The sequence below is a fragment of the Gossypium hirsutum genome, chromosome D03, assembly GCF_007990345.1.
Source record: "Gossypium hirsutum isolate 1008001.06 chromosome D03, Gossypium_hirsutum_v2.1, whole genome shotgun sequence".
Taxonomy (NCBI): Eukaryota; Viridiplantae; Streptophyta; class Magnoliopsida; order Malvales; family Malvaceae; genus Gossypium; species Gossypium hirsutum.
This window is the reverse complement of record NC_053439.1, coordinates 35,337,753-35,362,632: the sequence shown is the minus strand read 5'-3', so window position 1 is coordinate 35,362,632 and position 24,880 is coordinate 35,337,753. Positions and strand designations below refer to the sequence as shown.

The 24,880-nt window shown below is 32.4% G+C and overlaps 1 protein-coding gene across 1 annotated transcript; it reads right to left on the bottom strand.

Moving 5' to 3' along the window:
* Positions 1-7,125: 7,125 nt before the first annotated feature.
* Positions 7,126-10,293, bottom strand: LOC107950718 (plant UBX domain-containing protein 10). The gene is made up of 4 exons (XM_016885639.2): positions 9,257-10,293; positions 8,185-8,355; positions 7,787-7,990; positions 7,126-7,602 (listed from the first exon to the last, which is right to left on the bottom strand). The coding sequence occupies exons 1-4, from the start codon at positions 10,067-10,069 to the stop codon at positions 7,375-7,377; spliced, it is 1,416 nt and encodes a 471-aa protein (XP_016741128.2). The 5' UTR covers positions 10,070-10,293; the 3' UTR covers positions 7,126-7,374.
* Between the last annotated feature and the right edge of the window lie 14,587 nt (positions 10,294-24,880).

Genomic DNA, 24,880 nt, shown 5'->3' with positions numbered 1-24,880 from the left:
TTTTGATAATTTAACTTCTTAGTATTATAGAATGATAATTGAATTATTCGAAAATTTTGAATTTAAGTTATTAGACTGATAAAATTGCTATTGTACAACCTTTTTTGCATTGCCTGCACCAATTCTTTTGTTCTCTTTTTCTTCTACAATTTCGTTTTTTTTATGAAACAATTTTGAATGTCAAAATTTGTGAACCAAATTTCAAATAAAATTTTTTTCTGATCTTCGATACTAACCGTTAAATTAATTTGGATGTAAGGTTCGTTTTTCTACTTGTTAATAGGTATTAATTTACAGACCAATTGTCAAATTATAGCTTAGAACTTGTGAACCGAACTTTTAAAAAAAAACTTAATAGTCTAGTGATTAAAATAAAAGTATTACTTAAATAAAAAAATTTAAATTGTTTAATAATTATTTTGTAATTTTTTAAAATGAAAGCATAAATATCAAAGTTTATTTTTTAAAAAAATTAAAGCTTTGTCTGTACAAAAAGGATGGTGCATTTTGAAATGCATAGGAATCCACAGTCCAAATGATGTAATTTGTTGAAAAGAAAATGAATGATTGATGTATGAATTTCATGCAAAGCAACAATCCATGTGAAACCACTTCCATGTTTCTTGGGCACACCACCCATCTTTTCCAATTAAGCTAGGGGTGAAATATTAAAATAATTAAGCTTTTAATCTAATAATGATATTTTATTTTTAAACAATAATTAATATAAAAATAAAATTGGTGGAAAATATATTGAATAATACAAATCGATAATCAAGATGCTTCTACTTAATAATTTTAAAGATTCATATTATTTTTATATTCAAATTTTAATATTAAATTATTTTTTATATTTTTATTCCCATAATTACCCTTAAAATCATTGCATATGACATGCATTACGTAACAATAAGAGAATACCTTTAATTAGCATTCCCGAAGCCTGAGGGACAACTTTCATTGTAGGTATAGATTAACTAATTGAAGGAAGATTCAAAAGTAATTGTATTTTATCGATAAGTGGTTGAATGTAATGGTAAAATATATTATACTTTAAGGAGAGGAATATGTATTCTAATTTTAGAGGTAAAATTGTTGAGAGGGACAACCTCAAACCCTAAACATGGACCATAAAACGTACATACAAATATATATAAAAAATTTAATCATATTTAAAATAATTCTTTTGATAGAATATAAATTATAAAAAATAAAAGAAACCAAAAGAAGGTGATTATTTCATATATTCATTTGTTTCTGTTTTATTAGTAAAAGGATTATGAAGGCCCTTATACTATGAATCAAACTGCATTTTCCCCCTATATTAAAAAATAAGTAAACTAGTCCCCACACGTTAGATTAAAGAGCAAATTGATCATCTTATTAAAAGTTCCATCAATTTTTACAGTTAAAATGGGTCTATGTATGTTAGCATGAGGAACATTTGACACATCACGTGTAATTGTCTGATTAGTCTATCAACTACACCGGTTTTTAACAATAGAAATAGATTGTTTTTTTAACAAAAAGGACCAATTTGCTTTTTAATCTAATGTACAATGTTTAATTTGCTCAATTTTAACAATAAAAACTAGTCTCTATACGTCAATATGAGGCGCATGTAACTTGTAACATGTCACATATAACTATCTAATTATTCTATTAACTACAACAGTTTTAACAATAGAAATAGATGAAATTTTTACATGAATTTAGGACCAATTTGCTCTTTAATATAATATACAATGATTAATTTACTCATTTTTTGAGAAAATGAGACAAAATGTAATCTGACTCCTATTATAGGACTTGCATGATGTACTTTTACCTTGTTTTCTCATCTATAAAGCAAAGAAGTCATAGAATTCCTTGATCGTAACTTCCGTCGATCAATTTAAAATAGTTAGCATATAAGGATTAGATGAAGAGAAGAAGTGTTCAAGAATTAAAAATTTATTGGAGGATTTAAAGCTTCATTACTTTATATAAAAAATAATTAATTTATAGATATGATAAATCAACTTTACTTAAAGTTTGTTATGACGACATTTAGAATAAAAACTGACAAATACAAATATTCTCGCCCACTACACTCGCTGCTACAGATTACATGAATGCTTGTGCACATTCCTTGCACACCAGATGCAATACAATCCATCATTAATTTTCTAACTGATTTATCTTTATTATTGACGTTGAAAGTCCATACATTTATATTCATACGAATATATGACATTCTAAAACTAGGATTTAAGATCTATGTACATGCTTATATCTATCCATTCTAACATGTCTCGGGACAGGGATGAAATCTAGAAGTTGTTTGGGCAGCATTCAACGACCAAGTTGCACATCCATGGGGTACCTTGGATTCGTTGAATTGTATTACGCCTAACAAGGCCAACACTCAGCATGGCTCGCCGCCTAATGTCTTTCCAAAACTTTTTGATATGTCCCTCCAAGTATCATCAGAGACTCTTTTTGTTCAACGTATGCGGGTTGTATTTAACTACTTGTGTGACAGCCCTAAAATGACCCTAGTCGGAAAGCGGTTTCGGGACCGCTAAATCGAGTCACCAAATTATTTGAATATGATATTTATTGTCTAAAATATGTGAATATGAATGTGTGAAAGTTTTGAGCTTCGATTTAGTCGATTGCATGTGAATTTAGTAATAGGACTTATGTGTGACACTTTTGAAATGTGATAGGTTAATCCATAAGGATCTATTAGTGCATGTAATCAAAAGGGTGGACTTGCATGTCAATTTCCCCCATTTAATTACTAGTGGCCAGCCATGACAAAGGGTGATGGGCAAAACATGTCATAAAACATGTTGTGCTAATGGTTTATGGGAGAAAGGATAAAATAATAATGGGAAGGTAAATGATGACAAAAAAAAATGTGTGTGGTTCCCCCCTCCATTGCCGTGAGTTGAAGAAAGATAACAAAAGAAAAAAATTTACATGCTCATCTTTCTTCTTGGTTGCCGAATTTGGGAAAGGGAAGATTGAAGAGGAAAAACCAAGGTATTCGGCCATGGCTATCCTAGTTTAAGGTATGCATTGTGATTTTCTTTTTAATTGACTATGAGATTAGATTGATAAGTGCATAGCTTATTTAACCCATGGTTTAATTTCATGCATCAATAGACAAATGTTTATTCGGTCAAATGGGAGAAGAATAAGATGAATTTAAATGTTGTGGTTTATTATTTTAGTTGTTAAATGATTGGGTATGAGGTATTTGATTACCTAATTGAAAGTAAGTTAAGTTGTTATTTGATAGTAAATGCAAATTCTATATATGATAATAATGTAAATGTAGGTGGATTCATGAAGTATTTTCGGTTATATGCTATGTATAAGTATGAGTTTTTAAAGTTGGATTTATGAGTATATGTATATTAGTCTATGAACATTCGGTTATATGGTGTTAATATGCCTTTGAAATCGAATGATATTTTGAGTATATATATATATGTACATTCGGTTAAGATAAGGTTTATTATAAAAGCTAAGTTGTGTGGTTAGGGCCGAATGGGATATATAAGATATCAAAACATGTTATAATTATATATTGGTGTACATGGTTGTAATTAATCCTCTACTTGAATTCGATTAGATATGGTCATGGTATGAGTTTAGTAGGGTTAATACCTTAAAAATTGAATGGAGTTTTAGTTAATCTTATGTGTCATGTTCGTTAAAATAGTTGATGATTTGGGTGTATGATAGTTAATATATGTGCTTGAGGTGATGTGATAAAATAATTAGCTATATGGTTTGGTCATTGAGTATAAGGGTTAAGTGCTTTAAAAGAGCTTTTAATGTTCGAAATGATTAAACAAATTCATTCGTTTAAATTAAGCCCAAGAGCAAAGAGGATCAAAGTTGGATAGGGGAAAAGAGAAAGTAGACGAATAGCCGTGGATATCTAGTCGTCAACCGCTTCCGAGGTAAGTTTTAAGTGATTAAACGTTGAGTAAATTCAATCATAATAGGACATAATGAGTTGATTTAATAAGATATGATGTGGCCATGATATGTCTTAAACTCAAATGGTAAGTTCATATGTGTTTGGACTTGGAAAGTTAAGAGCAAATTGTAATAATTTGCTTTGGACAGCAGCAGTAACGTGATTTTAGAAAATCACTATAAATTGTTGGTGTGGAATTATAGGCTGAATAAAATATGTAATCAAGGCTTAATTAGTCTAGTTTCTTATAAAAGAGACCGTGTGAGCAAACAAATTTCCTATAAAGAGATATTTAAAGTTGTGTGAGACAGTGTCAGAATGACTCTGAAATCCCCTGTTCTGTTTTTAGAAAATCATTATAAATTGTACAAAAATGGTTATAAGATAAAATTTATATGCTTAGACTCCTTAATGAGTCTAGTTTCAAATGAAATCAAATACAACACATTTTGAATTCTGTAAAATGAGAAATTTGATTCGTAGTGAAGAGTGGTCAGATTAGTCAAACAGTGAAACAGGGGAAACTTTAAGAAAAATCTGGTATTGATTGGCCAAACCTAAAATTCTGAAAATTTTATGGATGGAAGATATACGAGTCTATATTCAGGGAAAATTAACGGCAAGTGATTTGGAGTTTTTTAGCTCCAGTTATAAATAATTTAGTGACTACTGCTCAGGAAAACAGCTCGTAGTGAATATGTGATTTTGTTGTAAACATGGATAAAACTTGTTTTAGTTACTCATAAGCTATTGATTAAACCCATACGTGAATTCTAAATCGTGATATTGTAAAACGATACATGAGTGTTAGATGGATCTTTGATATTAAAATTTGTGAAATTGTAAGTTTATGAGTATTCGAATATGAAATGATAGTATGGCGTGAAATTGAATTATTCATTGGGAAATGATTAATGTAGATTCGGCCAAGACAAAGTGTATACATGATAGTATATGTGATATGTGAAGTATATTTGGATAATTGTGATGTGAATGTGTATATATGTGATAAGGCCTAATGGCCGATGTGATGAATGTGAAAGTGTATATATGTGATAAGGCCTAATAGCCGATGTGATGAATGTGAAAGTGTATATATGTGATGAGGCCTAATGGCCGATGTGATGAATGTGAAAGTGTATATATGTGACAGGGCCGAGTGGCCAACGTGATGGATGTGAAAGTGTATAAATGTGATAAGTCCCGAAGGGCAATTGTGTCAGTACTATATCCGGGTTAAAACCCCGCAGGCTTTATGCGAGAGTATTATCCTGATTAATGTCCGTAGGCTTCGTGCTCGTACTATATCCGAGCTTTAAAGACCCGACGGCTAAATGCTAGGATTCAAGTAAGACTTTGATATTGAGTATCTGCATTAAGTTACCATCAAATAAGTATTATGTATTCAAGATGTTCAGGTACGTATTACTTACTCATCGGTGGAGTGATTTCGAGGTGAATTATCAGTATCAAAGAGGTAGGTAAATGTGATTAATATTATAACTCCAAATGTGAGAATGTGCTTTGGAAATATTTGACCATCTAGGTCATTATTATTCGAAAGTATATATGTGGCAGCCAAGTGTTGCGTTTAATGATATTATAGATCGAGATGAAGCTCTAGATTAACTTCATCGAACAGTTGAAATGAATGACCAATAATAGTGATTGAGAACACTTTGTCTTGCTTAAAACTTACTAAGCATTAAATGCTTACTCCGTTCTTTGAATCTCTGTTTTATAGATTTTGGTTCGTCAGCTATCGGACTCGGGATTATTGAAGTTGAAGTCGCCCACACTATCAAAGCCCTTTTGGTACACTTTTGGTTGAACTCTGAAAATGGCATGTATAGGACTACCTTTTTTGTAGTGGGTCATGGACCCTTTGGATTTGTATAATTTTGGATAGCCATGCGAAAATGGCTTATATATGTTTGAGTATAATGTTATAATCATTTGGTATGGATATGGTTATTGAGAGGTGTGGATATGCTTAACAAGGATTGGCCATGGGAATGGTTAATCACTATCATAATTTGTGCTATTTATGCTAAAAGGGCTAGTTGAATCATGGAAACTATGAAATAGGTAAAGTCTACCTTAAAGGCAGATGCTGACAGCAGCAGTGATGTAGATTTGGAAAATCACTAAAAATAGTAGGAATAGAATTAAATAGTGAATAAATTATTTAAATGAACCTTGATGAATCCACTTTCATATGGAAGAAACGAAACGGTCATATGAGTGGTATGTTAAGAGATAATTAGGTTTTCGTGAGACAGGGCCAGAACGGTTTCTGGATTCCCTGTTCCGACTTTGGAAATTCATTATAAATTAACCAGAGATAATTAGGAGTCATGCCATATATTTATAGATTCCTCTCTGAGTCTAGTTTCTATAGAAACAAACGGCATCAGTATTGAAGCCCTGTACAGGGAGATATCCGAATTGTAATGCATGAAGGTCAGTGTAGTCGCACCCTGTAACAGGGGAGACTTTAACTAATAAATTGTACTAATTGGCCCGACCAAAAATTCTAGAAAAAAATATGTAGATGGACATAGGAGTCTAGTTTCAGGGAAAAATCACGAAACTGATTTTCGAGTTGTGAAATTCAAGATATGATTTTTAAGGTGACAGCGACACAGTTAGCCAGCTGTCTGGAAAAATTTAAAATGGACTGCGATAGTAAGCGAATTTAGTCTGTGAACCCCTCGTGTCCGACTCCGGCAACGGTCTCGGGTACGGGGTGTTACAACTTGTTCCCTAATCTTTACGACTAACAATGCACTTGTTATTACGACCACATGCAATTCACACTATTCGCTGCTGGGGCCGTGTCCTAATAACTTGGCAAGTCATCTTCTGGAGATTAAATAAATACTATAAGATATACTGTTCATATATAAGACTGATGTCAAATTACTAACATCCATTGCATCACTTATGAACTAAAGATTATTACTTTCTTCACAGACAGTTTGTTGTTTTTAGCTTTATGTTTCTGTCCCCCTATGCTTTCAAGCACTTGATCCGTTATTATTAAAAACATTAAAGTAATACCAATAATAAAACCTTTAAATCTTAAGCTTTTTCATATCATAACATGTCAATTGGCTTTAAGCAGCAGAACAAAGAACACACCATAATCGAATAAAAATTCTTATTCAGTCCTAAAAGTCCCATGTTTTAACATCCTCCATGTTTTAACACCATAATTGAAGAAAAGTGGGGAAAAAAATATCCAGTGACTTGGAGCCGTGTGTTTTACTCAATGTGTCATTGCTAAATTATGTTGAAATGAAGAAGAAACATAAGAAAATATGTGGGTCTACCAGCAGGTATCTTTGAAACTACCATTCATCATACAACTTCACACTATCAACTTCTTCAGACTAGTTTAGCTCCACAAAGAGGCTGGCCTGAGGATGTAATCCGGCCTCTTTCAAGGTCAGTGAGCGCTTCTCTGTACCATATGTTACTCGAGGAAAGTTGGAGACAAGGTTGTAATCCTCAACTTCTAAGCAACCCAATGAATCAACATAATCATAAACAGCTTGGATTAGTGCAGTACTGTGAAACCTCCTTTCTTTGCGTTCTCCAGTAGGAAAACGTACCAAAACCTGATTCACCAACACAACAGGCAAATATTTAATTTGGGAACTAACAAATATGCTTGCCAACAGAGAAAGTCGAAAATGCAGGTGATTTATGACAGAACCACATCATTGGAAATGAGAAGAAAGGTATTTAAGCCTGCTTAACCAGATCTAAAAGCTTGTGAAGTCAAAACCAAAGAGACATTACTTGTGTAACATTAGGTCCTTTCTCAGGTTCATCACCAAGTGACAAGGCTTTCTCTTGCTGCATTCTAGCTCGGGCAGCTTCCTTTTCAGCAGCTTCACGTGCTGCTCTTTCACGAGCCTCTTCTTCTTCCTTACGTTTCCGCTCAGCTTCTGCTGCTTCCCTTTCCAGACGTTCTTGCTCCTCTCTCCTCTGGCGTTCCCTAGCCTTTAATCATAAAAAGAAACGACAAGGTTTAGACAGCGTCAAGTCATTAGTCAAACAGTAGGTTTTACAGCACAGATCCATTCAGTGAGCAATAGAGGGATAGCAATTTCACATTTCTAGTCGTCTTCGATTATGATGGTAACAATGGGGAAGTATTATTAAAGTTACTAATTTAAGATTACAAATCAGCCTACCTGATCAGCTTCAAGCGCAGCTCTATAAGCAGCATCTTGCTCCTCCCTTAAACGCATGTTGTTTCTTCTCTCTTCCGCATCTAGTCTTGCAGCAACAAGAACGGGAGCACTTTCTTCAAGCACTCTCTGTAGTATTGTGAGCATTTCTTCAGGAGATTTAGGTCCCTCAACCTACAGAGAAAAAGAATAGTTCATTGTAATACTCAAAAGGAAAGATCACCATTAACAATGTTGGCATTCCAGGGTTCAAGACTTAAGTTTAAGAAAGAGATAATTTCACACAGAATGTAGTAAGAGCTAGAGTGAATGACATTGAAACTGTATAAACCTGATTTGTGAAAGCAAAGAAGTCCATAAACAGCTAAATCCACTAAATAACCATTTATTAAGACAAGTCACAGCCAAAAAATAATGAGAAGCACTAGTGCTAAGAAGTCAAGTAACTAAAACATACACAGGCAGAGAAGTTTAACATGTAGTCAGGAATGTTGTGCGCACAATTTAGGTTTAAGCTGCATCTTAATGTAAAGAAACAGAGAAGCTAGTACCTAAAAGTAAGCACAATATAAGTCTCAAAAAATGCCTTACAAAAAAATAGGAGGAACTACTATTTGGCATGCGGAAAATCGGATAAGATAAGCTTTAAGCTCATTAATCATTAAAAGAAAATTCATTCTACATTTATTTGTACTTAACAACTATTTGACTTACCTCGTTATTGGCTTCTAAACTCTAGTTACTATATAGTAAATCCGTTGTCAACATTATGTATTATGCATAAAACAAAAGTAAGAAGAAATTCAACTAAGCTCTGTACTCATCAGAAACACAAGGACAAAATAACAATTAGAATGAAATCCCTGATTTTTTTTACCTACTTATCCAGTATCATGTGATTAATTGAAGTCATAAATGAACTTAAACTTATCTGAGAGTATGAACAATGGGTCAATTTCAGTTTCTGAAATTTCCAAAATGAAAGCTAATCACTACGATTCTTTTGCCCTTGAAAACAGTATTAAATTGCATTATCAATAATTTCATCCAAAGTGAGAATCACAATGGTACGCACCTGTTGAAGAAGCGCGATCCTCTGATTGGTAGCAGGCATAACGACTGCACAAAACGGGAACCTGGAGGCTTTCAAGCTATTACTCATCTTAAAACCTTCACTAGCCCTAATGCTTCCGCCCCACGCTACGAAATTCTCATTCACAAAGGCCGCCAGAGCCTGGGAACACAACGTCCTTTCGCAGAACACGGGCGAATCCGGGTGGTCCGGCGAGTGCAAGTACACAAACAACAGCTTGAAGGCGTTCCTCGACCTCTGCAACGCGTCCATAAAACCCTCGCCGACAAAATTCAGCCCTCTCGTTCCGTACTCCCTTTCAAACTCCGCCACGAAATCCATCGCTTCAGAAGCCGCAGCTGAGACCGATACCAATCCGGCCGATGATTCCCCGCCCTGCCCAGAGCCTAGCCCGATCATCCCAAGGGAATACGAAAGAACTCCACCCGCGGCCCATAGACCCAGCCCAACAGCGCCAGAGATCAACCCTAAACTTCCGGATATCACGGAAATCGGTAATGTAACGAGTCTCCAGGCTAAGCCCGGTGCGGGAGCGGTAATAGGACCGGAGGCGGAGGCGGAGGCGGAGGCGGAGGCGGAGGCAGAGGCCGAGGCGGAATCAGTCCGGGCCCGTGAATCGGGAGGGTCGGAATCAGAGACAGTGGAAGAAGCGGAGGGTTGAGTGGAAGAGGTGAAGGAAGAGATGGCGAGTTCAAGGTCCCAACCATGGGCCTGAAGGATTTCGGTACACAAATCGGGATCTTCGAGTCCCGTGGTGGCTTGAAAATATGCCAATTTATCGGTTACATCAACCATTTCTCAAGAATTCACAAAACAAGAAAGAGGAAAATTCTATTTCCTTCTTTCTTGCAGATAAATGAAATGAAATGAAATGAAATGAATTGAAGTCCGACACCGAGTAGAAGACAAGGGAACTTCCTACCTTAATTTTTTTTTTCCTTTTTGAATTTTCTGTTTTACGTGAGAAACGCACTGGAATGTTCTAAAATAAAAGTCGCGGTTGGGATCGCGTTTTGCCTACCAGAATCGGGCGCCACGGTGTGTTGTTAATTGACAAAACTACCACTGTTTGCGATTTTTTTAGGGTAAATTTTACCTATGGTCTCTTTTATTTATCTCAAGTTATATTTTAATTATTTATGTTTAAAATGTTACGTTTTAATTATTTACGTTAATATGTTGTAACATTTTAATCATTGAGCCATTAATTGTCATTAATGATGTAACGGTAAGCTGACGTGGCATGTTAAATTATCATTTCAAAGAAAAAAATTTAGATTAAATTATACAGTTGTTCCCATATTTTTTCGTTTTAAGCAATTTAATTTTTTCTTTTATGTTCTTTAAATTTTTCTTCTTTTTTATTTTATTTTTCATTCACTTTTGCTTCTCCCTTTATTTTCCTATTTCTCCATTTCTTTTAACATATCAATAAGTTGAATTGACAGTGAAGAAAGAAGGTGGAAGTCGAAAGCTATCATTGCCTATAACCAAAACTTATAAACTCATACTATCTGCTAACCATCAAAACCCTCCACTCCCACCCATCATCTTCATTTCATCTACTAATACCTTCACCACAACCATGACCTCCTTTCAAAAACATCTCAAAAAATCCCCAACATTTAGACTACCCAAGATCGAATCTCCACCACCAACCATTAGATTGGCTCGATTTTCTTATATGTGCTCCTCCATCACTGGTCATTGTCTAATCTTTGACTCTCTATGATTTTTCGAGACTTATTAATTGTTGTTTACTTGGATTCTTGATTGATTTGAACGTGGGTTTATTTAGTGAGGAGGATAATATTGTTGGGTTTGACATGAATGATGTCATGGTAGTGCTGAATGTGTTAGTGGATGAAATGAAGTTGATGGGTGATGGTGGAGGGTTTTGATAGTTAATAGATGGTATGGATTTATGGGTTTTGATAGCTTTCGGTTTCCTGCTTTTTTCTTCATTGCCAAACCGACTTCCTGATATGTTAAAAGAAATGGAGAAGTAGAAAAACAGAAGGAGAAGCAAAAGAGAATGGAAAAAAAAAGAAAAAAAGGAAAGTTTAAAGAACATAAAAAATTAAATTAAATTGCTCAAAATGAAAAAAATATAGGGACCAATTGTATAATTTAATCTAAAATTTTTATTTGAAATGATAATTTAACGTGGCATGCCAGCTTACCGTTACACTATTAACGGCAATTAACGACTTAGTGGCTAAAATGTTACAACATGATAATGAAAGTGACTAAAATGTAACATTTCAAACATAAATGACTAAAATGTAACTTAATATAAACAAAAGTAACTATAGATGTAGTTTACCCTTTTTCTTAACTCGAAATAAATAAATAATTTGATTATATTTATTCAAAAATAAAAACAAATAAATATTTTTTTTCTAAATGATGTGCATAATTAAACCGAAATTAAGATTTTATATGTATAATTTTATCAAATTAAAAGTTTGCTAAATTATATAAACCCCACAAGGAGTTAGATTATATTTTGTTCTCTTTATTTAAAAATAGGCAAATTAACCTAGGTGCATTAGATTAAAGAGCAAATTGGTTCTTTTTGTTAAAAATTTCATTAATTTCTACTATTAAAAAAAACGTGAAAGGCAGAATAATTAAACAATTACACGTGGAGTGCAACTGTACCTCATTTTAACGTCCAATGACTGATTTTTAATAACAGAAATGGATGAAAATTTTAACATAAACACTAACTTGTACTTTGATTCAATGTATAAAGATTAATTAATTTATTTTTTTAGTAAAAATAGTAAAATGTAATCTAATTTTTATTACAAATGTCTTTCATAGTATTTTTACCCACGTGAAAGAAAAAATGTATTTATTAAAATTTTATTAGCTATAAGTGAGAGATATACAAATCTTCATCCATGTTCAGAGTACCTGTTTTTTTTTTTATATATAAATATCATTATAATAATATTTCGTATCATTTAAAAAAGTTACCATAGTAAATATATATTACATGAAGGTTCATTATTTTTATTTTTTAAACCATTTCTTTGAGTTTGTTCATAACTATCATGAACAATGCAGTGTACTTGTGACACTAACCGGTACCCAATTCCACTCGGCACTATCTTTGACTTTGTTTACCAAGAATATGGGAATGCCACTGAAAATAATGAAATTTTTTTATTTATATATATTAACATCGAATTAAGCAATTTATTAAAAACAAGAATAATTAAGAAAAGAAGAAGCTGATCAATACAAAGGAAGTAATCACATCATAAGCCCATACAAAACAGATCAGTGATGGATAACAGTAACATTACACTCCACAATGGCATCCCCAGTAGGAATATCCAAGAAGTGAGTTTTAAACCTTGCGAACCCTTTGGCCATCCTGAAACCTGACGTCCCGTCTCCGTTATAGGATTCCTCCAGAACATGCTAATAGAGCTACAGTTAGAATTTACCCCGACTGAACCCTATGTCCCAGTAAACCACCAAATTTAACACATCCTGGGCGGTGGAAATAATATTTCGTATCAATCATCTTTAAAAAATTTGTGGTGCATTACACAATTCAAATGACATTATTTTCTATGGATAATATCTATTAGGTGTACTAAAAGCTGTCAAATGTTTGATTTTTTCTGTTAATATGATTTGCTAGAATCCTAATTTACAGTCAAATTTATTAAAATATTTTGCTTGATTAATTAAACATCCTTTTTTGGAATAAAATAACCATAAAAAATAATATTTTGATTTAATCTTTTATAATTAATGATCATTCTAACTTTTCCTCTTTTTATTTCGGCATGATTCCTAACTATAAAGGTTGGACTACAATGTGTACTATTAATTTTTTCTATTAATCATTTTTTTAATAACTCCTTAATTTGTATATCAAATTCATCTATATCTTGTTTAGTATAGATCATTGGTTTAACTCTAATAATTTTATTGGAATTTTCTAATTTAATATCACAATATCTAAGACTATTTTGCCATGATTTTAATGGTTCTTTACTAAAATTATTATCTAATGTTTTAAACAATCAATGACTTGTTTCAGGTTGTTTAATTTGTCATTTTCTTGGTGGTGTAATTTTTTTATCACAAAAAAATTTATGATTTTCTACTAATGGTATTTCTATAGAAGTTTTTTCTACCGGAAACATAATTAAATTTCTATCAATAGAAAATGACAAATGTTGATATATAAAATTATTACCTAATAATATGTCTTCATGCATTTCTGGAAAGCATAATATTTTAGGTATCACAAATCTTACATTATTTATATAAACTGGTACGTTTCTAGCTTTATATTGAATTATGGTTTCGTTACCATATATTCTTATGGCTCTTATTGGATACTTCATAGGTTCCCATTTTTCTAAAGGAATGACATTTTTTTTCTGCAACTACTAGTTGTAGCTCCAGTATCTAGTGAAGCATGTAAAGAATATATTTTATATTCTCTAAATTGAAATGTAATTTCAATATATGTGTAATATTTCCTAGATTGGAAATTCGAAAATGTAATCACATCACTTGTTCCAAGTTTCATTTGTTAGAATATTATCGAAGTTTGTATTTCTTCCATTCTAGTGTTTCTAAAAGATACAGAGTTTCCACTTGGTTCTTTGGGAAAAATAGGAATATGGATTGTTTTCATTCCTATTCGTGTTGAAGATATAGAACTTCTACTTGGATTTTCCTCGTCTTCCTCTATTTGAGGGTAAAACCAAATTATCATTTGTATTTGTTATTGCTGTATTTTTTAAAATATAATTTACCACCAGATGACATATATTCTATTATACTTATTGGTTTAGAAGTACTTACACTATTTATCCTTTCTAACATCCAATCTTTTGGTATTGATGGATCTCTTTAATGTAATAATTTTGGTTGTATTTCAAGAGTGATTTTATTAGGTTCAAAGAGTTCAATAATTTTATTATTAATTTCTTTGATTTCTACTTCCACTGTATTAGTATATTCATTAATAGAAGTCTAACTTATTGCTAGATCTTCGGCTAAATCATTAATTTCAGAATATTTTGTTTGAATTCTAAGACATAAATATTCTTCTATCAAAGGATCTGTAATAGATATAAAGTAATTTGGTTTAACTTTAAATCCTATTACTCTTGCATGCAAAATTGATTGAATTCCTCTAATAAGTGCTTTTATTGGATTTTCAAATCTTTTATCTAGTAATACCGCTATTATTGGTATATTATGACCTTTTCTAAACAATGCTCTTATAGTTATCATTATAATTCCTAAACGTATATATCTAACTTGGGGATATTTCTTTTTAACCCTCTTAATTTTATCTTTATTAAATAGTGGGACCTCTAGTGTATTTGGCAACTATATTACCACTTATTTTTTTCTATGTCTTTGACACCATACTTTATATTCATATATTTTATAAATTTCTTCTTTAGAAATATGATTTTTATTCAATTTTTCTATCATTTCATCATAAAAGTCATTTTCTTCTCCGATTATATTTCCTAATTTTATATCTTGTTGTTCATCCTTAGGAATTTCTTCTAACTGATTATTAGAACTGCTTCCTATATTAAACATAAATATATATTCTTCATCATCTGTATGAGAATCTGTTTATGATATTAATTCGTATAATATTTCCTCAAGATTTATTTCCTCCTCTGAACATATTTCTAAATCTTGTTCTTCAAGTGTTTTAATCATTTTTCTTGCACTTTTTCCTTTATTAGGACAAGTTGGTGCTATATGACCTTCATCACATACGAAACATTTACATTTTTGTTTTTTAGGATTTTTAGAAGTTTTTCTTCTAATAAATCTTTTCTTTTTACTATAACAAGAATTTTTCTTATTTCTTGGTTTCCATCTGACTAGCTTATATCTTCTATTTTTCTTTTTATGTTTTTTTTATAAGTATTTGGACATATTGATTTACATCCAAATTCTCATTCATTTTCTAAATTTTTTTGTACAATGCTTATTACTTAGTTTATGCTTAACTTGTTTAGAAGCCTTACTTTGTAAACAATAATTAGTTATTCTTTCTTTTGTAAAATTAATTCTATTTCCTATTGAATCTATGATTTTTTATTCCACTCCAGATATTTTACTATGCTTTTCTAAATAAGAATCTTATTTTTTATACAAATCTCATCCCATGGTGGTGATAATTTATGGAAATATTGTTTTTTTTCCAAAATTCTATATTTTCATTTTTTTAGTTTTTGATATTCATGAAGAAATTTTTTAGAAAATTCTTCTAGATATCTAATATCACATAATTTAATTTTTGACAATACATTACTAGACACACTATCTTGATCTTTTTTATCAGTATAGCCACAAAATTCTGTTTTTAGAATATAAGTTAACCCTTTTAATAAATCTTTGAGAGTTTGAATTTGGTTGATTAATTGCCCTTTTGTTTTTTTTTATTCTTTCCATCTTCTTAGGAATTGTAGAACATCTCCTTGAAATGTTCCAACAAATTAATTTAAAATTTTCTCTTTTGACCACATGTTGTTGTTAACAACTATAGTCATAGACTGTGCCCAATCATCTATAGTCTTTTCATAGTCTGCTATAGGAATATTAGTTAGATCTAAATATATTCCTCATTGAGCAACATCGCTTTTATTTAGATCATCTATCCTATGTGGGACAAGTTGAGTAGATGATTCCCCTAAATTTTTAGATTTTATTTCATTAGTAGCAATTTTTTCGGTTTGATTATCAAAAATTCTAGTTGTACTTTCAACTTGTTCATAATTTTTATTGAAGAATCTTAAATAATCATCTTTTTGAATATCTGGTTCTAGTTTTCTTTTTCCATAAGGATCTTGATATGTTTTATCAGTATCCATTGGTTCTAGTATTTCTATATTTTCTTCATCTGTTGAAGTATTTTCTTCATCAGATTTGTAACTAGTAACATTTATATATTCTAAGTTTATAGAATTATCAGAATTATTAGAACTACTACTACTATCTATAGTGTCATAGTTTAACATATAATGATAATTGAATAATACAAATAGGTCTTTATGTTTTTCATAAAGTTGTTCTATTAGTTTTAGATATTCTATTCTTTCATTTTTATCAGATGTCTTAGTGAATTTATTCTTCCAATGTTCTATAAGTTGTTTATAGGACTGGAAATCGTATTTCTGTTGATAAGTATAATTTCTTTTCTGTTTTTCATATTTTTTATGTCTTTTGTTTTTGGAAGATGATTTTTCACATGAAGAATCTTATTCTTCTGACAAAGCTAATGTTATGTTACTATTTCCATAATATAAATGTCGAAACCATTTTTTGAAAAGGGGGTCAACTTTAATTTTGAAAAAGAAAACAAACACGGGAGTCGCGACCAATCTTTTTTAATGAGGTGTGATCGGGTCACCTCGAAAAATAGTTATTTTTATAAATGATTTGATTTATTAAAACGACAATTTTATTCTATGAAATTCAGAAAGATGGGTTCGGGAGTCGGTTACGTACGACGAAGGATTAGCACCCTCGTAACGCCCAAAAATTGGTACCTTGTTAATTAATTAGTGTCTTAATGTCAAAAAATTGAAAATTCACAAAGAAATTTAAAAATATGATCCTTTTATTAAAATTACTTTTAAAGAAATTAAAGAAGGGTGTATCTCATGTTAATCGAGGAAAAAATTTCATCTCGTGAGTTAGGACACATCATCTTAAATCCCGAAACGAGAATAAACACTAAAAATTTATTTATTTTTAGAAATTTTGGTCATCTCGGTTTTGGAGAAGAAATCATATCCCATAAGTTGGAACACGGTCTTTTTTTGATTCCCAAGAAAATTTTTGAAAATATGTTTTTTTAAAAAGGGTTCGTATATTTGAGATTTATAAAAAAAAATCGAGACCCCGTAAGTTAGGGTACAATTTTTTCGAACTCCAAAATTCGAAGTATTTTTTATTTTTAAAAAAATGCATTTGGGTTGAAATTAATGCAATACTTAAAATGTTACATGAAAACGACGAATAACTAGAATACGAATGTAAAAAAAAACAATGATCACAAAATATACATCACTTGATATTAATTAATAAAAAAAACAACAAAAATCAACGGTACTAATGAATAATAACGGTATAAACAATAATATAAAAAAACATAACAAGACAATATCAAAATTAAAAGAAATTAATAAATAAATACACAAAATAACATTAAAGAGATTAATCTAGGAAATATTGAAATGATCATTAAAAAAGGGGTGAAATTAGGGTTATAGTAATAAAAATAAAAATAATATTAATAATAATAAATAGTCTAAAGTTTTGAAGAGAAAAAAAAAGAGATAAAATAAAATAAATGCATTTAAAGTGTTTAAGTTAGTAAATAAAAAAATAATAATATAAAAACTAATTGATTTAATGATATAGCTATAATAATAAGTATATAAATAAGGTAAAATAATAATAGCAATAATAATTTTAAATTAATTAATTTAATAATAAAATAGCCAAAATAACAAAATAAGATTAAATTGAGCTTTAGAATAAAGTTTTGGGGCAAATTAGAAATAAACGCAAAAGGGAGGACTAGATTGAACGTGCGGAAAAGATAGAGGGATTGAATGGGAATAATTCCCACCCTCCAAAACGCACAGTTCCATCAGGGACTAAAACCGAAGCCGGAATAAATTATAGGGCAAATTTAAAAAATAAAAAAAACTTGAATGTAAATAATAAAAAGGGCGAAAGGACCAGAAGCGCAAATAGACCCTTCCACAAAAAACACGTGGATCTTGAGGTTGGAGCAGGTCGAGTCACGGGTTCATGGCCAAAACGATGCCGTTTTGGTGCCTGAGAGGCCTGCCCAAAACGACGTCGTTTTAGGGGCCTATAAAAGTCAAGTTTTAAACAAAAAAAAATCATTTAGCCCCTAGTTTCAAAAAAAAAAAAACTGAGAGCTCTCCCCTCTCCTTTCAAAGATTTCAAGAATTCGGCCAGCTTTGGCGCCGAACCACCGCAGCAGCAGTCGGTTGCCGGCGACGGCGCCGCCGTCCACAGTGGCTGGAAAATAAAAAAATTATTTTTTTGGGGTTTTTTCGACTCCTGAACCCAAAAAAACATCGATTTTCATTGAAATCGGCACCTCCATTGCAAAAAGGTACGATTTTTATCTTTTTATTTTCGGTTTTCTTTTAAAAAAAGAAAAAAAATCAAGGAAAAAAAATAAGAAATCAAGAAAAAAATAAGTTCTACCTCTGAAAAGGGTTTGTATTTGAATTGATTTTTCTCTGTTTTCTTTTGATTCATTTGTAAGTAAAAAAACATAAAATCGGGGCCCTTTTTATAGCCCAAAAATACCACTTATTTTTCTATTTTTTGCACTTTTTTTTACGTTTGGACTATTCTAGTTCGTTTTGCAGATACAGATGTGGCGTATGAAGCGGCGCGCGTGGGGGAGGTGGCGGCAGTTAAGGCGGCGTGGCTCGCTAGGGAGATTGGAGGCAGCGGCTGAAGCTTCTAGGGTTTCTATTTACTGTTTTTTCTTTTGTTTTAGGCTTGTTTGGGTTATTGGGTATTTGGTTTAGTTGGGTTTGGGCTAATTTGGGTTTTAGGTTTAGGTCTGCTATTTTATTGGGTTTGTAATTGGACTTTTAAAATTTAGTTTTAATTGAATTTGAGTTTTTTTTCTTTGGTGTTTATTGATTTAATTGGGCTCGGGCAAATTCGGCCAATTACAGTTGCCACTTTTTGCTTGTTGTCGTGTAACGTGAATGGAGTAAAGACTTCAAAAAGGGTCAATGCTGCTCAGTCTCTGAATCCCGACTTCTTTGATGCCTCTCTTCTTTAAGCAACTTCGTTCTAACCTGTTGCCATTTCAGGGAGATAAGGCTTGTCTTAAATCTTCTCCTCTACAACTTTAGGGAGATAAGATTTGTTGTCTGTAGCTTTAATCTGTTGCAACGCCAGGGAAAAAGATCCCCTGCCTTCAGCTTTATTCTACTGCAACGCCAGGGAAATAAGATTCGCTGCCTTCAGCTTTAATCTGTTCCACTGCAATGCCAAGGAAATAAGATTCGCTGCCTTCAGCTTTAATTTACTGCAACGCTAGGGAAATAAGATTCGCTGCCTTCAGCTTTAATCTGTTCCATTGCAACGCCAAGGAAATAAGATTCGCTACCTTCAGCTTTAATCTATTCCACTACAACGCTAAGGGAAAAAAAATTCGCTGCCTTCAGCTTTAATCTACTGCAACGCCAGAGAAATAAGATTCACTGCCTTCAGCTTTAATCTGTTCCACTGCAACGCCTGGGAAAAAAAAATTGCCATGATGGCTTCAATCCATCCCATTGCAACTTCAGCGGTATAGGATTTGTGGTTTCACCGATCTGTTCTCTAGAGAACATGACCTGTAAAATCCATTTCATGGGCTTATTCATGCCTAGTGATTAGGATGTTATGATTGGAATTAAATTAAAATCTCCTAACTAGATGTGTATGAATGAATGCAGAATGTCATGAAAATGATCTCTTAATGTTTGAGTTGTTATTGCTCGTTTATTAAGGCTCCATCATTGACGCGTTCTTGTTCGGCTGGTACCTTCGACAAAAGACCCAAAGAAACACTCAATCAGTTTGTCCTACTGTAACCTCAAGGTTCAACCGTACCTCTGGGTCATGAGTCTTGTGCTATTGAGACCCGGGGTATAAAATCTGACACATTTTCCATCCTCTCCTACTACAATTCAGGAGTATAAGATGTGAATCCTCTTCCATCACTTTGGTCATTTACACCACTCCTAAGGTGTTGTGATTAGATGTTTATGTACAAATGTAAAATTCCATTCTCTAAGAATAACTTCTTCTTATTGCTTGGCAATCGTTGCTTGTCTGTTTATTGAAGCTTTGTCACCAACACGATGTCTTGTTGTTTTATTCAATCAATATTTTTGACAACAAAATCTGAAGAGATAGTCTTAATTTAGACTTTTCCTTCTCAAATATTTCCAACCTGGTGCGTTCTAAACAATAGTCCTATTTCAAGTTCTTGTATTATTTAGAAACTTTCAGAATAATATGCAGAACTTCCTTTGTGAAAGTGTTGTTAGCCCATTAATCATTATTCCAATGCAACATGCTTGTAAAAGATCATAACACTGGATAAGAATAAAATTGATTTGGAACATAGCTTGGAATGAATAAATTATCAAGGATGATATAAAAAATAAAAAATAAAAAGGGAATTGATTGGGAACACGCATCTTGAAAAGAATAAAGTATTCCAAGAATAACAAATCCAATACAAGAAATATGAAGACTAGGTGCCCTAGATATCGCAGCTTAAACTTCTCTGTACAAACTTCTAAGAACTGTTTTGAGTTTGTCATGTGTCTAGGAGATCTACAGTACTTTGTCGATGCCCCAGACGTCGCATACCCCTTTCCTGTTAATTCAGGTATAGCAAGATCACCGCATGCCCTATCTTGATCAATATTTGAGCCGCCCTTTTTGGGTTTTCAACTCAAATCCTCTTTGGTCTCAAGGTGCCCTTTGCGGGTTTTCACCTTGGCCTCTCATTTTTTTTTTCTTTCTTTTTTTAGGACTCAAAGCGCCCTTTGTGGGTTTTCACCTTGGTCCATTTTCCTTCTTCAGGTGAAGTACTTCTTGACTGAATCTGAGTTTACAGGATTAGGTAAGTTTTTACCATCCATTTCACTCAAAATCAATGCTCCTCTAGAAAAGACCTTTTTTTACAACATAAGGTCCTTCCAAATTTGGCATCCATTTCCCTCTAAAATCCTTTTGTAGATGAAGGATATTTTTCAACACCAGGTTCTCTTCGTGAAATTCTCTGGGACGAATCTTTTTGTTGTAGGCTTGCATTATTCATTTCTGGTACATCTGACCCTGGTGAATAGCTTTTATCTTTTTTCCTTCTATTATGTTCAACTGATCATATCGAGATTGGATCTATTCTGCTTCATCCAACTTTAGCTCAGCTAATACTCGAAGAGAAGGAATTTCAACTTCAATGGGTAAAACTACCTCCATACCATAAACCAAGGAGAAAGGTGTTGCCCCGGTGGAAGTCCTGATTGATGTTCAATAAGCAAAAAGGGTAAATGGTAATTTTTCATGCCAGTCATTGTAAGTCTCAGTCATTTTCCCCATAATTTTCTTGATATTTTTGTTGGCCGCCTCCGCTGCACCATTCATTTTTGGGCGATACAGTGACGAATTATGGTGTCTGATCTTGAATTGACTGTAGACCCCTGCTATTAAGCTATTGTTCAAATTTAACGCATTGTCAGATATGATTCTTTCAGGCATTCCATATCGACATATAATCTCCTTTTTTAAGAACTTGCTGACTGGTGACTTTGTGACATTAGCATATGAAGCAACTTCTACCCATTTAATGAAGTAATCAATAACCACAAAGATGAAATGATGCCCATTAGAAGCCTTCGGTGATATTGGCCCAATAACATCCATACCCTATATGGAGAAAGGCCATGGAGAAGTCATAACGTGAGGAGGTAAAGGAGGTGCGTGTATTTTGTCTCCATAAATTTGACATTTATGGCACTTCTTAGCATAATTAATTCAATCTCCTTCTATGGTGGACCAGTAGTACCCGAATCTCATAATCTGTCTAACCATTGTGAAACCATAGACATGCGTTCTGCAAATACCCTCAGGGGCCTCCTCCAAGATTTTCTTAGCCTCCACAGCGTCCACACATCTTAATAGTACCTGATCCTTTCCCCTTTTATATAAGATCTCCCCATCTAAGACATAATTAATGGCTAGTCTTCTCAGAGTCCTCTTATCATTCTTAGCTGCCTGGTCAGGATACTCACGATTCTTCACATATCGTAATATATCTCGATACCAAGGGATGTCATCCTTTTCTCTCTCTTCAATATTGTAGTAATGAGCTGGGGTTTCATAGATGCTCATCTGGATAGGCTTCATGTCCTCTTGTTTGTTCACTTTGATCATGGAGGCTAGAGTAGCCAACGCGTTAGCCATCTGGTTTTCATCTCGTAGGAGATAGCAGAAAGTAATGTCATCAAACTCTTCAATAAATTCAAGAACCATCTTTTGATAACTGATTAATTTGGGATCTCTCGTTTCCCATTCACCTTTGAGTTGGCATATCACCAATGCTGATTATGCACGCTTCATATTCTGCCATGTTGTTTGTGCAATCAAAATCCAATTTGCAAGTAAAAGGTGACCTACAGCGTTCCATTGCCCACAGCGTTCGAGGCTCCATCAAAGGTTAGCTTCCAAATGTGACCCACTTGGGAATTTTCTTCAGTGGTTGCCACATACATCAAGTCCTCGTTCGGGAAATCAAAGTTCAAGGGCTCGTAATCATCCAAGGCTCTACTAGCTAGAAAGTCAGCTATTGCACTCCATTTCACGGCCTTCTGGCTCACATAGACTATGTCAAATTCGGAAAGCAAAATTTGCCATCTGGCCATCCTTCCATTCAAAGTAGTCGCCTCCATCATATACTTTAAAAGATATAATTTTGAAATTAGCCAAGTCGTATGGTACAACATGTACTGCCTCAGTCTTCGAGTTGTCTAGATCAGGGCACAACACAATTTCTCAATAGGCGAGTATCTCATTTCACAATCAGTGAATTTTTAACTGAGATAGTATATCGCCCTTTCTTTCTTTCTTGTCTCATCATGTGGGCCTAGCACACATCCCATGGAATTGTAAAACACCGTTAAATACAGTATCAGTGGCCTATTCGGACTAGGTGTAATATCCCGAAAATTACTACTGTAATACCCCGAAAATTACTACAGTAAGAAAATAGGTATCCTTGACAGTAAAATAAGAAAATAAAGTGACAAAAAGGGAAATTTTGAGTTATGGCAACATTGGGAATTATATTATGACATATTAATACAAGAAAGGATTAAATCGCAAAAGTGAGAAAAGTTTTGTTACCCAATAGTAAGTACTTGAAATTTGAGGGGTTAAAATGTAAACACGAAAAATTTGAAGGACCAATAGTGTAAATATTTTAAGGGTGGAATAATCTAAAAACTAAGGAAAACTGATGAATTAGGACCAAATTGAAAAAGTGAAGACTTTTAAGGGACTAAATCAAATTTTACCAAATTAAGTGATGACTCATGGATGGAATTTTTAAAGATTATAAAGGGAAAAATGGTCAATTAGAAGAGAGAGAAATCTAGAAGGCAATGACTATGTTGGTGATATTTTAGATTAATTAATTAAATAAATATTAGTTTATTAATATTTTAATTTAATTTTTAAATGATATTTTATTATTTTATAATTATTCTATTTAGTATAGATATGGAAGGAAAGGTGAAGAATCTTCATCTTCTTCCCATGCATCCAACGTATGAAGAGAAAAGAAAGAAAGAAACTTTATTTTCTTTACAATTTGGTCCTTTCACCAAAAAATTACCATTTTCACTTAGAAATCAAAAGAATTTTCATATCCATCAAGAAAGAAAGATAACAAGGAGACAATGGGGAGCTAGAATATCAAGTTAGATTCAAGAAATAGAAGCTACAGGAGAGAGAAAATCAAGTTAAAGATTAAAATCAATAGGACAAGGTAAGAACATCAAGATTTAAATATATTTTTAAGTTTGTTATTATTGAAAAAGCATGGAAATGATGTTATAGTAGAGTTTTCTTAAATGAAGTCTTATGTTCTTGATATATTAGTGAAGGGAAATAAGAGAAAGTGATGGAAAATATTATAGAGAAAATGAATAAGGAAGTTATAAACTTAGTAATCAACATTTTGGACTAAAACAGTTTTGGACAGCAACAATAGTCTTCAAAAAATCACCATAAATTATGGACATCGAATTATAGGATGAAAAAAAAATGGAATTAAAGCTTATTAAGTCTAGTTTCTCATAGAAGAAACTGTGTAAGTAATGGAATTGTAAATCATGAGATATAATAAATTATGTGAGACAAGGTTAGAATGAATTCGGGTTCCCCTATTCTGACTTTGGAAAATCATAAAAAATTGGAGAAAAATAATTATGGGCTTAAATTTATATGTTTAAAATTATTAATGAGTCTATTTTCAAGAGAAACAAACGGAAACATCATCCAAATCCTGTACGAGGAGATAATTAATTTTTAGTGAGGTCAGAACTGTCAGATAGCAGAACATGGATGACTTTAAAGAATAAACTGTACTTATTGGATAAACCAAAAATTCTAAAAATTTTATAGTTAGAAGATATGTGAGTCTAGTTTTAGAGAAAATTAACGGATCTCAATTCGGAGTTACATAGCTCAAGATATAAATAATTTTGTGACAATGACTCAAGTGGATAGCTTTGAGTGAACAAATAAATAAATAGTGAAATTATAGATAATGTTACATATAAGCATGTTATATACATTAAGGATGTGGAATGGAGAGGAGGAGGAAAATATATGATTATTCAACTAGCATGAGTTTTCATTAAAAATGGCTAATTTGCATGTTTTAAGTTCAGAGACTAAATTGAATAAAAGTAATATTTTAAGGGTAAATTTGTAAAAATGTCAAAAAGTGACCAAATTGCATGA

Excerpts from the sequence above, each read along its gene's own strand:
- LOC107950718 (XM_016885639.2), bottom strand. The coding sequence starts at position 10,069 with ATGGTTGATGTAACCGATAAATTGGCATATTTTCAAGCCACCACGGGA. Across the intron at positions 8,356-9,256 it reads GGATCGCGCTTCTTCAACAG|GTTGAGGGACCTAAATCTCC; the intron begins GTGCGTACCATT and ends TTTTCTCTGTAG. Across the intron at positions 7,603-7,786 it reads AAGGACCTAATGTTACACAA|GTTTTGGTACGTTTTCCTAC; the intron begins GTAATGTCTCTT and ends TTGGTGAATCAG.